Raw genomic sequence first — 13690 nt, forward strand, 5'->3', positions numbered from 1 at the left:
CTTTTAAATACCACTTTTGTTATTTTTTTTCTCCATCAGATCATTGCCCAATTGCAGGTTTTGCAGACACAGAGAAATCAATCTTCTTGTCAACTATGGCATATAAAGGACCCCTAAATCCTGGAAAAGCTGTCCAGGAAAGTATATGTCGTCTGAAGGGAATTTTGCATCAGCACAGATGTGCCAGAGCAGCACTGCACAAGTCCTGCTCCCAGCCCCTGGCCTGTGAGCCACACAAGGAGAGGACATGGCCAGAGCACGCTTTGCTCCAGGCCAGGAGCCTCCAAAAAGGGCAGAACAAGCTGTAAGCAACCCTGGGCCAGGATTTGTGAGTGCCAGAAACCTCAGAGGGCACAGAGGAAGGTTTAAAGCCACTGACTGCATCATCCCATGCCAAGTCCTTGTATAGTTTCCACATACAATACAACACTGGAGACATTCAGGAAGGGTTTGATGGCTGATGTTCAATGGTGGAGTTCAGATAATTGCTACCTGGTTTATTAAGGTGTTAATTGGGTGAGGACACACCTGAAGTACCTGTGCTTGCACCCCAAAGCTCCAGGTGTGCTTCACCCGCATTCTTCATGAAGATGTACTTCCCCATAGCATGCCAATATTTCAGGTACTTCATCATCACCCAACTAAACCATGGTGGCAGAGGGAAGTATTAGTGAGGGACAGAGAGATTGAATATTTGGTTGAGACCATAAAATAACCAAGTCCTGGCCACAGCAAGCCCATCTCCATCATACAGCTCAGTATGCACTTGCAGGCTTGGGTTCAGTTCCCCAGGGCAGTCAGTAAAATCCACCCAGTGGTAACTAGATGGAGGCTGAGAAAGTATCCCAAGGAAGATATCAGACAAGGTTCCTCTCTTTGTGCTCCCCCCAGCCATCTGCTTGGGGCTCCAAGGCTGCTGGGCTTGGTGGACCCTTGGAGCTATGCTGACGTTGACTTGTTTGCATAAGTCAATAATTCTTGTGTGGTCACTTAAGAATTGAAGGAGAGAGGATTTTCCTTGTTAAAGAAATTATGTAACATTTACACCAGGTTCAATGACCATTGCCATGCTACAGTTACAATCCCAAATGCTGAAACTGCAGAGAAGGGAGGCAGAAAAGAGGAGTGAGGGAAGGAGAGGAGCCATGCACACCCGTAGGAGGAAGCCTGGCAGTGGTGGCAAGGTCTCAGAGGAGGATGAAGACCCCTTGGCAAGGGCTATGGAGGGCAGAGTCCTACAGAATTACAGTCCTGCTGAGAAGCCACCCACATCTGTTGGCAACACCATAAAAACCAAACAAGATCAATGTAGAGCATGCAAAACCCCTTTACAGAAGATGACTTGAAGCAGCGGAAAAGATATATTATATATTAATATATCAGCCTTGTGGGAGAGCATAAACTGTTGGAATTAGTTTCAGGCAGTTGCTCTGCAACTGGGATTAGAGAGGGCGATATCAAAATGGTTGGGAGGCCAGAAAAGAATAAGAGAGAATGCTTATGAAAGAACTACCACACACTTCAGATATGACTATATATTTTAGGTTGCCTATTTGAGACATTTTCTTTATTCTACGTGTAAGCTCAATGTTTCAGGATATTATGACTCAAGGCTTCTCTGTAAGAGCTGTATGAGTATTAACAGACAACTGGTAAAAAGATGTTCATTTGCACGAGCTGAGGAGATGAGCCCTGCGCTTCCTCCTCCAGAGCACAGATTGATGCAAATAAAGTGGCTTTGTAGAAGTGAAAAAGCATGTTTTTTCTTGTGTCCTCTTTTTTTGTTTTTAATTCTTTTTTAACAGCCCTCTCTTGAACTGTTCAGCCCTGCTCATATGGCTTCATTTATGCTGACGCATGGTAAGGTGTGGTGACTTTTTTGGTAGTAACATTATGGTAACATTTGATGGTAATGCATATATACACACACACACTACATTATTATATAATATTATTATTTCTAATGTATGTTATTATATAACATACACTACCACCATGTAAATGTTTTTTAACATTATAACAGTTGGAAATATGGTAGTTTGTTTACACACACACATGTAACTCCATCCATTTCAAGAGAAGCAAAATCCTGAGTTAACCTGCCACAGGAGGAGAGGCAGCGAGCGGCGGGAGATGAGAAAAGGATGAACTGCTGAAGGCGAGGGGATAAACCTCTGTTTTTTTTAGCCTAAAAATGTATAAGTGTGGACAGCCCACATGTCTGCTATGTCAAAAATTAAGTGTCCTATTTTATAGGTTAATAGACAACACAAAGGTTACGTGAGTGAAAATGCATATCTGCAAGATGGATGAGGAACTGAAAGTTTGCTATATAGAAGAAAAAAGAACTTATTTTCTATTTTTTAGGAGGATGGTTTCAAAAAACAGCAAGAGAGCAAAATTAAAGACATTTAATTAAATCGGCTGCAGATCTGCAGAGTATCCTCCAACTCTGAGATGGTGTCTGATGCATCCCCTCCCCAGGTGACCTTCCTGCCAGTCTTGGCAGGAGTCTCTGATGTGCTTTAAATCCAAATTATGCACATGCTCTCAGGTAAAAAAATACTTTCATACAACGCCAAGTCTTACATGTGGCAAAACCTAACAAAATGACATCTGAGATTTCTCCAAGTTATTATTATTGGAGAAAATACTCTGTGGGCCAGCAAAACTGCCCTGGGTCAGGCTGGAGAGGGAAAGCAGCCAAGTGGGATGCACAGCTCTAACCCCAGCTCTTCGAGAGGTACTACAGGTTTACTAACATGACAGGATAGAGTTAGTAGACATTAAAATGCAAAAGTTAGTCACGTTTGGCTTTGTACCTTCTCCTATGAATGGGAGGCTTCTTTATACCATCTCCCAGAACTCGCATTGAACTGAAAATGAATCATGGAGAGTGGTCAGCAGCTTGAATGGAAAAAAAATGAACAAATGGCAGCTGAAGGAATAATATCCCCAACAAATGAATAACAGAGGGAACGGACGTAGAGAGAAAACAGAAAATTAAATACTAAAGGAAGTCATGAGTTCCTCTTTTCCTCCTCTTTTACAAATAAATCTGTTTTCTGTTTGTGGTGATTTTTTTGTTGCTGGTTGATTTAATTTGATTTCATTTCTTTAATGTACAGAAAGAAGGTTTCAAAGGTATTGATCACATTGCAACTTAGCTGCTGCCAAAGCCAGGTCAGTTTAAAGTCTAGATAAGGCCAAACTATTTGACAGAAGCTGTTAGCAACTGTGATTAACACCAGCTCTAGTTTTGCAGTTCTTAATCCATCAGTGAAAAATGCTGCTGCTTCTTTCCTTGGACCCAAATGTTAAAAACACTGCATCATTGTTGAAAGACAGGCATTTCAAATCCGCCATGAATGTCAGGAATTAACTGAAGGATGAACACCCTTTTGTGGCAGCCTTGTTAGTTTTCTTTGTGTTTTTAATAGCAAAATGTAGACATGAGGATTATCTGTGAAGTGCATTTGAGGAAAGAGGGGAAGTAGAGGGGAACTGAGCACGTTTTCACATTTTATTTAACACGATTACATTTTTTTCTGATCTTTTCTGTGAATGAACTTTTACGCTCGTCCCTCTTACAAACAGAAAACATGTAATGCTGGAAAAGACCAAATGCTGCAAAATACGGATTTTTTTTTTCTTTTATCTGTAGGCTCCTTGGGTCCTGTATAAGCACCTCTATTGAAGCTTGATTTTGCTACCTCTGCTATCGGGGGAAAGACTATTTTTGGTGTGGATGGAGGCACCTCTTACAGTTCAGCTGATCGTGCAGCCCGTCACCCCATTCCTCTTCTCAGCTGCACAGCCCAGTTCTAATCCTTGGGTTGGTTTTGGTTGCAATTACCCTTTGGTTCGTTTTCTGCTCATTTAGTGAGTACAGCCTGCTCAAAAAAGTGCCACGGGTGCCCAGAGAAGGAGGGGGAACATGGACAAGGGGTAGTGGGAGCAGCGCAGGTCCTGCCCCTCAGCAGGACAAAACTCAGCTAAGGCTTGTGCTCCGTGTTACTTCACTTCAAAGGTTTGCAAAAGTCAAGTTACAGTAAGGGCTTTTCTCCTTTAAATGGAAAAGTGTGTACAGCAGATGAAATAAATGAATAAGCAAACATCCCAAATTTAACCTATTTGTATGAAAGTCACTTGTTTGGGCTTCACTTCCTCGCTATTTGTTGTTGCTCACTAAGCAACCACAATCACAACATGACAACAGCCACGTATGAAAAGAACAAAGAAGAAAGGAAAAAAATGAAATAATCCAAATTCCCTTGTTAACAGAAACATAAAACCAAACAGGAACCAAATCATCATCGGAGACCCACTCAGCTGTTCTTTTTTAATTAACCTATGTGACAGCTATCCTTATGTACCAGCAGCTGTATCTAAGAACATATGAGAATAATTACTGTTCCTTTAACTCAAATTTCCTTGCATTTACGATGAATGCATTTTCCCATATCAGAAACAGCCTCCAAATTCTGACGCAGGAGAATTTAACCTCATCTGTTAACTGTTAGCAGTAATTGCCAGCTATGCAGTTTACTACCCTCAGAAATCCTTACATAACAGGTCCTATGCTTAAAAAGGACTCTCTCTGAATGAGTTTATAAGCTTATGGACTCATCCTATCATAAACCTGCAACTATACCTTATGCTGACTTTTGTAGCTTTAAAAACATTGGTATTACTTAATTTATTTAAATATCGCCTGGGGAACATGAATGAAGCCCAAAAAGGTGGCAGTGGTAAATGATGATGATAATAATAATCTTTCACCCTATATTACTTCCAGAGTCCTGAATGTTTTTCAGTGCTGGATGGGAGGACATGGCACCCTGACCCTGCTAAAACAACTGGCCACTCCAGCTCTGAAAGCATTAAAACATATTAAAAACACTGGCCAAACCTCCACTGGTTTCAGAACACGTAGGGTTTGACCCCGAGCATCCAGCAGCCCAGATGCTGAATGGTGCAGAGCACGGTGGGGAACCTTACACCAGCTGTTAATACTTTCTTGACGCGCATTGTCCTTCATCTTTTTGCCCACTGAGATGAGCAGCTGAGGACCTTTGCTTCCCACAGGCACCTGGCACCAGCATTTGCACACTCACGTGGTTGTTACACCTCTCCCTCTTGGATCTTCTGAAAGAACAAAAGGGAAAAATCTTCCTTTTGAGTTTTCCCAGGCCCCACCGGGGACACTGGTGGTTGGTTAGGTGGACTTTCTGCCCATGAGAGACTGAGGTGGAATCAATTCTGTGAAACAGGGACTACTCATCTCACCAGTATGCCAAATGAGGAGCCTCCGCACCTTTTTTTAAAACCCTGGTGCCTGTGTTCTCACTTCATACAATAAAAGCAATAATAGTTGTGTTTATTTTGTGGTCAATGCGATTTAACACTCCAATAATTCCTTTAACAAAGCCCTTTGTATTGAAAGGGGTGGTGACAGTTCGAATGAAAAACTTGTCCCAAGGTATTTCCATTCACTCTGGAAAGCTCAAGCATACTGTAGGTATTAAGCACTTTAATCCTGAAAGTTAATTTACAAAAACCAAACAAACATATGTCAGGAGATTGTCTTCACCCCTTTGAGTGAAAAAGAAATAATCAGAGGTGACATCCTCAGTTTTCTATTTATCATGCTGAGCTCAAAGCTTAGATAAATATGCAGGAGTGGGTACAAAGTAAATCAAAGCAGCTCTTTACTCACCTCCTCTGATTTATTTCTGCTTCGTTGGTGGCGTTCTTCCCTGGCCCCCAACTGTGTCGACGGAAAGGTGACAGCGGCCGCATGGAGTTCCGTAAGATGGAGGAATGAGTGGGCACGTCCGTGATACTGTCCAGCTCCTCTTCCTTCTCTCCTCCCTCTGCAGCCACCATGTTGGTGCAGCTGCCGTCCAGGCTGTGCCTGTCCTTGGGATGGACAAAGTTCACCGTCGGTGGGAAGGGAAGGGACGTGTCGCTGCCCAGGGATGAGTTCCTCTCCAGGGATATGGTGTCATCTGCAGAGGAACTGGAGCTGGTGACATCGCATGCAGACTGCTCATCTTCAGGCTGCTGTGCAAAACAAGCATTTAAAATATGTTAAAGTAGAATCATAGACTAGTTTGGGATGGAAGGGACCTTTAAAGATCATCTAGTCCAAGCCCCCTGCCATGGGCAGGGATAGCGTTCACTAGATCAGGTTGCTCAGAGTCCCATCCAACCTGATCTTGAACACTTCCAATGACTTGAATGCATTTAACATTTTAAATAAATGCCAGTATTTTATATTTGACATGAGCAGGGAGACTTCCCAGTTGACAGCACGAGGCAAATTAACCATTACAGAAGCAAGACTTTTTGCTCTGGTTTCAAAAGAGGTTGAAATGCCCTGCAGAGCAATCTCTTCCACCCCACAAGTCCCCGGTTGCCGTAACCCTGCGCTCCCAGCTCGGGTCCTCTGCCCGCCCTCCTCTCTGCAATTCCACATTTCATCCTGCACAGCACATCCCGCTCCTCTCACCATTTCTGGCTGAACCTGTTATCGGTCAACATAAAACCACCAAAGGTTTACTAGGTGTTAATGACGGAGAGTGACTGATGGAGAACTGGGTCACCATGACTCCTGATGACAAACTCCAGCCCCTGCTGTGGGACCTGAGATGGGTTTGTAGCTCTCAGCCATAAGAGCTCAAGGGCAACACGCTGTTCCACTGCATTGAGCAGCACAAAAGGGACAACTATTCAGTAGCAGAAAACAGACAGAAAAAAAAAAAAAGCTTAATCCCCGTACCCCGCTACTTTCCATTAAGCAAAAAGTTAATGCCAAGGTTTGCAGCATTTTTCAAATCCAACTGTAATTGAAAAATATCGTTCCACAGGATCAACCGCCCTGTATTACATGTCTCAAGTCATACTGCAATTTTTTGGTTTAGCCTGGCCCAAAAGCACTAAGTGGAACCCAAACTGGTTCTCTTTGGCCAAAGGCCACATGCTGACCCTACAGCCCGAGAAGAGCTTGTGTTTATTCTGTTTTTCCACGGCTAGGATAAGAAAAACACACAAGCATCTCTCCGACATCACCATCAGTCTGAAATGCTGTTTGCCCCAAGGGACTGGCGAGGGAAGTTTCAATTTATTCTCCTGCAGAGCCCTGCGCTTTATCATTTAAAGTAATAATAAGCAGAATGATCTGTCAGATCACATGTAATAGACTATTCAGCGAAGCCGCGGCGGTTAATTGCCTTCAAATAGCAGGCTCGGTGGGTCTCGGCAGAAGCTGAGAGCTCAAGGAGCTGCAGGCTGTCGGCTCTCGTTTGGCAGAAGCCAACGGGCCACAAAATCCCATTCTCAGAAGGGAGAGATGGGCATCAAACCCCACAGCAGCCCACACCTCAGATCCCCCTGCCCTGATTTCTTTCAAGCCCAGCAGTATTCAACGCTCCAGAATCTCTGCTTTTCTGTGCCTTTTTTTTTTTTTTAATAAGCACACATTGTAAGCTAAAGGCTTCTTGGTAAACTGAATAAAAAGACACTGAAGTGTTCAAGAAGTATTATAATCAAACATTTCACCATTTAGAGGGAAGCCCTATTTCAAGTTTGGCTATTTTTTATTCTTATTTCGGTTTAACAGGTACACAATAATGTTCCTAAAGTGGCTGAAATAAATGCTGTGACATTATTTCCCCTCTCCCGTCCATCAGACAAAAAAAGGACAAAAATAAAAGACAGCATCCACAACACAATACCAAAGTTTAAACACAAAATATTAAAAAACACGCTACAGATATATCCCCCAAAAGCATTAATTTCATGGTAAGGCATGTCAAATATTAAGGGTGAATTTAAGTAAATACTTCAATAGTAAATTCATACTGTAATATAAAATATTGGATTTGACACATATTTAAATAGGAAGTGTAACTTAAAACAATAGAGAACTGAAATGGTTAGGGTTAGGTCAAGTTTTTGATGACGTTCGGTGTTGTTCAAGATAATCTGATATTTGTGTGAGTCATGATGAGAGCTTACGGAATTGCTTAAATCCAGACAAATTAAGTAGTCATTACGTGGATAATACTCCTTTAGCAGAGGGAACAGTCTGCTTCGCTTTTCTGAGACACCGGAAAATACTGTTATATATGAGGGCAGCACAGCAGGAGAAGAGGACTCCCCACCAGCTGTACAGGGGAAGGGTGGGACAGTTTGGAAACATTAACTTTGGATGCAAATCTAGCGACAACAGTGTAGAATATCAAGTTATATAGGGAGGAATTAGAGTAAAAAGAGGGATTTTTATTTCCCAGATGAGAATACTGCTCTAGCTTATAACGCAGAACAAAACTCGCTTCCCTAGCAGGGAAGATTTAGGGTTTCTATTGTAAAGTGCAGTTCAAAGAGATATTTGAAATATATTTGATCTATTTTAGCTTCTACCTTAAGCATCAGACCGACTACAGAACACAGGAAACAATTCCCTTGAACTTGTGGCCCATGCTTATTACGCTAAAAATATTCTGTCTTAATTTAAATGTGTGGGGGTTTTTTATTATTTTTATTATTATTTTATTATTATTTTTATTTTTGTTTTAGACCAAGCGAAATAGTTAAAGACCAGGACTCTGACTGCAAAATGCCAAGTGTGGCTGACACCTCTAAGAAACATCTACATGGTAGCCACCTCTGCAAAAAATCAGCTAACTGGCCAAATGCCAGTAAATATGCATTGCTGTTTAGTCCTATTTGAGTAAGACAATACAATGTCTACAGAAGAGAAATGGTTTGCTAAAGTGTTCTTTTCCTACAAGAAAAATGAAACACTAAAAAAATATTAACTTTTTTCAAGTTAAGCTGGCTGCATTGCAACCTCTACAAATTCAAGCCTGAATTGTAACCATAAAACTAGTGGCTGAAAAGAGCCTTTACGGACATGCACTAATGGGCATTTTCTTTGCTCTTAGAAACAGTACTTGGAGAGAAGCTACTAAGAAAAAATGAGATAAGGCATGACAAGAGTTTTCTGAGAAAGGTGGTATGTACTTCTTCATGAATAGGGATAAGAGTAATCACTAGGATGGTGGGGGGTATAAGATAACTTTTTCAACTAAATCCTTCCAGTCTGTAGGAGGTCTTGATAAGTGGCATTAAAATGTTCTTTCAGTCATTTTTGTGATGACAACACACAAAGTGCTGAGACATAAACTTACTCTGTCCCCTGATCTTTCATATGACAAAGACAATAAAGGTGTTACAGTATTTTAAAAACAGAAAAGACCAAAAAAAAAAAAAAAGAAATCCTGGCATCCTGAAGTTTATTTGCAATACCATTACATTAAAGGAATCAAAATCTTTGGTTGGCTTGATATAAAATCTAACAGTCATTTTTTATTTGGATTTGCCTATGGCTCCCTAAAATTAACCTCAGTAGTGGCCTCCTAATAATTATTTATTGTAATTTTAATGATTTGGACTGGAGGAGTCTTCCCCTGGTAGAAGCCTCTCCAAACTTTTAATCCTTAGGGTTTGTTTTATTTCATGGTTGGTTTTTATTTTTTGTGTGTGGGTTTTTTTTTTTTTAAGAGAAACAATAATTCAGAAAAAAATAAATGCAAATTATTTATATATTTGTGTATTTCCTTGATCAAAGCAAAACAAAGGCAGCAATTAAGTGCAATTCAAGGGGCTGAGCTGCAGCCCCTTCCTTTGACAGTGATCTGTGGGTTCCTGACTTCCCAAGGGCTTTTTGTCTGAATCATTCCCCAAGAGGCACATTAAAAACTTCCCAGTAACACTGAATTTCGGTGGCAGGTTAAAAGTTAAGATGAGCAAAGCGTATGGGCTACGCCCCAGGACGTTGCCAGATGATTGTGAGAAATGACCTTATGCAGCATTAATCATTCAAGAAGGAGGGTGTTGCAAAGCCTGCCCAGATGGCTGGCTGGAATGGAGAAGGAAAAGCAGGATGACGAGGACATGGGAATGAAGCACTGACGCAAAAAAAAAAAAAAAATAAAACATTTTGCTGAAGCCTTAGACCACATGTTGGAAGCAATTTCTGGATTTCAGTGACAGCCTCTAAAGTCTGAAAAAACAAGTCAGGTTTTAGTGCTACAGCTCTCTGAACCCAGCAGCTCATGTTACGCAGCTCAGCGTGTGTTGTTCAGAGAAAAAAAAAAAAAGAGGACAAAAGCACAGGAGATGGCAATGACGGCAATGAGAGATGCACCAAACACCAGGGACAGCATAAGGTACCTGCAGATTTTCTGACCCCACAGATCCCAGTTCTTCATGGTCCTGGGATAGAACCAGGGCTTAAAATCTATGAATTTCAAGTCTATATTCATGTCTATTGGAAGCAGCCCAAAGACCCTGGACAGACAATGGCTTGTTCTTCCTAAATTTCTTTCCATATCAAGCAGTTAACAGAGGAGGAGTGATTTATAAAATAAAAAACTAATAGACAAAAGTTCAACTCTTGCTCCATACAAAAGGGAAACAAGAACAGGGACTAATAATAACAGTAATCATGACACTGAAAGATTTGAGATCCTCTTTTTGTTCATAAACATGTTCTCTCTCTTCCCAATTTGATATGGAAATTGTTCTATTTAATAGGCTTATAACTAACCAACTACAACTAAGACATTCATCTTATTTTTCAGAAGATAGATCAAATTCAGCATTTATTGCAGTGGTTATTAAAAATATTTGTAAGCTGCATTTCTACCAGCTGGGCTCAGTAGTCTAAAAAAAAAAAAAAAAGACTGAATTAAGGAATGAGTGTTTCTGGTCCTTCTAGAAATAACTTCAACTTTAGAAAAGGTACTCAGATAAGTTCTGTGAAAGGAGACAAGTAATCGAGTTAGTCAGCAGAGCAGACAAAAAAAGCGATTGATGTTGAGATTAACTTTGAATAACTTCCTAAAATCAACTCAGGAACCTTTTGAACCCATTTGTAGACAAAGTCTGCAATCCACCGCATAATAAGAACAATGCATATGCTGCCAAATTAAGAAATCCCCTTTCTATGAAGAAAATAATTTCCTCCCTCTGCCCGCTCTCCACTGACAACTGAAGATCTGCTTTCTCCACCACCTCCTCCTTTTCCCTGCAGCATCCCTACCATGTTACACTATGTATTCTTTTTAAGTTTTAATTTTTGTTTCTTGTATTTGGAGAAGCAAATTTTCCATGTAAGAAAGCTAAAATTCTGTACAATATAAAATTTACTGTGTTCCTACAGCACTCTTCTCCCACGCATCCCCATACGAGCATTAAATTAGGCTCAAATGGCAGTCGGCTGTCCTAATTTGTGCCACTCTACACAAGAGAATTGAAGACAGTCTTCTGCTCTGCCAAACAGTCTTATATTCTCACAGTCCCGGGTCCTGCATCACTTTGAGAGTCGGATGGGAAAGGGTGAGGCTGGTGAGCTCTGTGCCCTCCCACATGAATTAAGGATGACTTTACTGTTCATTTATAGCACATGAGATCACTTAGCCCAGGCTGTGGTGTTTCCCGTCCCGCTGGAAAATATTCACCATCATCTGATTTGATTTAAGCAAACAGAATTTTGTTTCATTACTTATATTTCTCTGAAATCAAGTGTGAAAGCTATTCCGAAAATTTAGATTTTCAGAGCAGAAACCATGCCTGCTCAAGCAGGTGAGCTGGAGCTGAACCTACATGGGTGATTTCATGGAGCTGACACCAACGTGATGGCTGCTCTAAAGAATGTTCACATCCTCTGATTCTCCATCACTATATGCTTTCTGGGTGCTTTTTCATCATCTGCTTATGGCAAGAAGCGCGAGTATCAATTAGCAGGACAATTAATTGTCCTGATATAAAAATATCAGTTAGCAAAATGATTTTTTTAAAGTAGAACCTAATCACCCTCCAAATATATTTAGGCTGCCCTGCTGCAGGTGGCAGAAGGCAGATGCTGAAGGGATGCGTCCTCTGTTCAGGAGCTGACTCTGGATCTCAGGTCTCACCCCCTTCCCCTTCTTAGCCCTGAGCAACACAAAGGGCGCAGGGATGACTAAGGTTTGGAATGACTTCTGTTGTTGATTTTAAGCAAACCTGAAAACATTTTCCTTCTGCTTGCATGCAAAAAGGCATTAGAGCTATGTCGCCTAGGCAACAAAACTATTCATTGGAATTGGCCTTAGGTATTTAGAATGAGTGTTTCCTTCCTATCCAGGGAGTTACACTGAGCTTACAGAAAAACATTGATTCCTCTGAGAATTATAGTATATGATTCTGAAGGTGTCAGTGCAGAGGTCATCGCTTGCTGGAGAAAAGCTCTTTGTTACATGAGTTAGAGATGGCTTTCATACCATCTGTGCAATCCCAAATGACCTTGCAAGAAAATCCACCTTTTCAACTGTTCCTCTAGCACCTGATTTACTTTTGGACAGTCAAAATTGCTTTCATCTTTTTAAACATTGAGGACTGCATGGTTTTTGGAACTCTGCTGCAAGTAAATACATCCCTGATGGTGCTGCATCCAAAGAGAGGACCAGACCGTGCCTGTCTACTCCATTCCAGGATAATCACTTCCAGGTTTCCAACTCACCAGTGAAACCAAGACGATCTACATTTGCAGTACGGGTTTATTGAATCAGGACTTAGGAGGTTTTTTTAACCATAACCCAACCAGGCTTTCCTACCTTTCCAAAGACAAGGTCTTCCATCCCATCACCAGGCAAGGGGAAGAGGTCAGACTCACTCCCGGACTCTCTCTTAAGGACACCCTGTGACGAGGCACAGACGCTACTCAGCCCATCCTCCAAGAAGTTCTCACATTCTACGGGAGCAAAGCAGAAAGAGTTACGATCTGAAGTTTCCGTAGCATCCATACACCTAATTCACACATGCTCAGTAAATTCGAAGATTTAAAATAACAGTAAACGCAACTTTATAAATCCTGTTCGCCTTCCCAAACTGTGCCTGTAAATTTTCAAAGAACGTATTAAAGAGTTCAAAACTCCTTTTTAATGCATCAAAGCACACGGTGCAAACAGAAATTCTGCATTAAAGAGCCATACATGCTTGTATCTTGAGGTACTGATAAATATGCTCTATATCAGGTACTCCGCACTGAGCATAACAGGATGTTTCCCATCGATTGCAGTAACTGCAAAATTAGATTAATATTCAATAAATGTAGAAATATAACTTGACAATATTTGCTTTCTCAATTAAAAAGAATCAATTCCCTCTAAATGCCAAGGTGCTTTTAATGCATATTGGGATGCTCATTTCTTTCTTCCTTCTATGCTTCTCACTGAAAAAGCACTAGCAGGACTTCCATAACAAGCTTTACTTTTTTTAAGATTCAAGATGTGTTTTTTAAAAATTCTCGGCTTTCACAATTCCTGACATTGAAATATAAGCATATTGCATCCTTTTTTCTAAAATGCTTCCAGCTGTTTGTACTGGGGTGATCAGCAGCACAGAAACAGATTACTGCCACTGAGATAGCCTTTCCTTTCCAAAAACCTTAACAGATGTGTATTTGCATAAAAAATGCCTGTATATCATTTCATTTGTTCAGCCTTCAGGCAAAGGTATTAATGACGATTTTGGCAATAACTGAACATTCTTTTCTCCCAGCTCAAAACACTTTCTGATTATTAGTATTAAAAAAAAAAAAAAAAAGTGGTGTTATTTTGCAACCTGCTCTAGCTAAACA

General features: G+C 40.9%; 1 protein-coding gene across 1 annotated transcript in view; it reads right to left on the reverse strand.

Annotated features, from left to right (window-relative positions):
• Positions 1–13690, reverse strand: part of AKAP13 (A-kinase anchoring protein 13) — a 74428-nt gene that overhangs the window by 47951 nt on the left and 12787 nt on the right. Inside the window, exons 3-4 of the mRNA XM_065641336.1 lie at positions 12666–12802; positions 5720–6063 (exon numbers count right to left, since the gene is read on the reverse strand). Of these exons, the coding sequence (XP_065497408.1) occupies positions 5720–6063; positions 12666–12802 (481 nt within the window). The remainder of the gene's footprint in view (positions 1–5719; positions 6064–12665; positions 12803–13690) is intronic.

This window comes from Caloenas nicobarica, chromosome 10 (assembly GCF_036013445.1).
Source record: "Caloenas nicobarica isolate bCalNic1 chromosome 10, bCalNic1.hap1, whole genome shotgun sequence".
Taxonomy (NCBI): domain Eukaryota; kingdom Metazoa; phylum Chordata; class Aves; order Columbiformes; family Columbidae; genus Caloenas; species Caloenas nicobarica.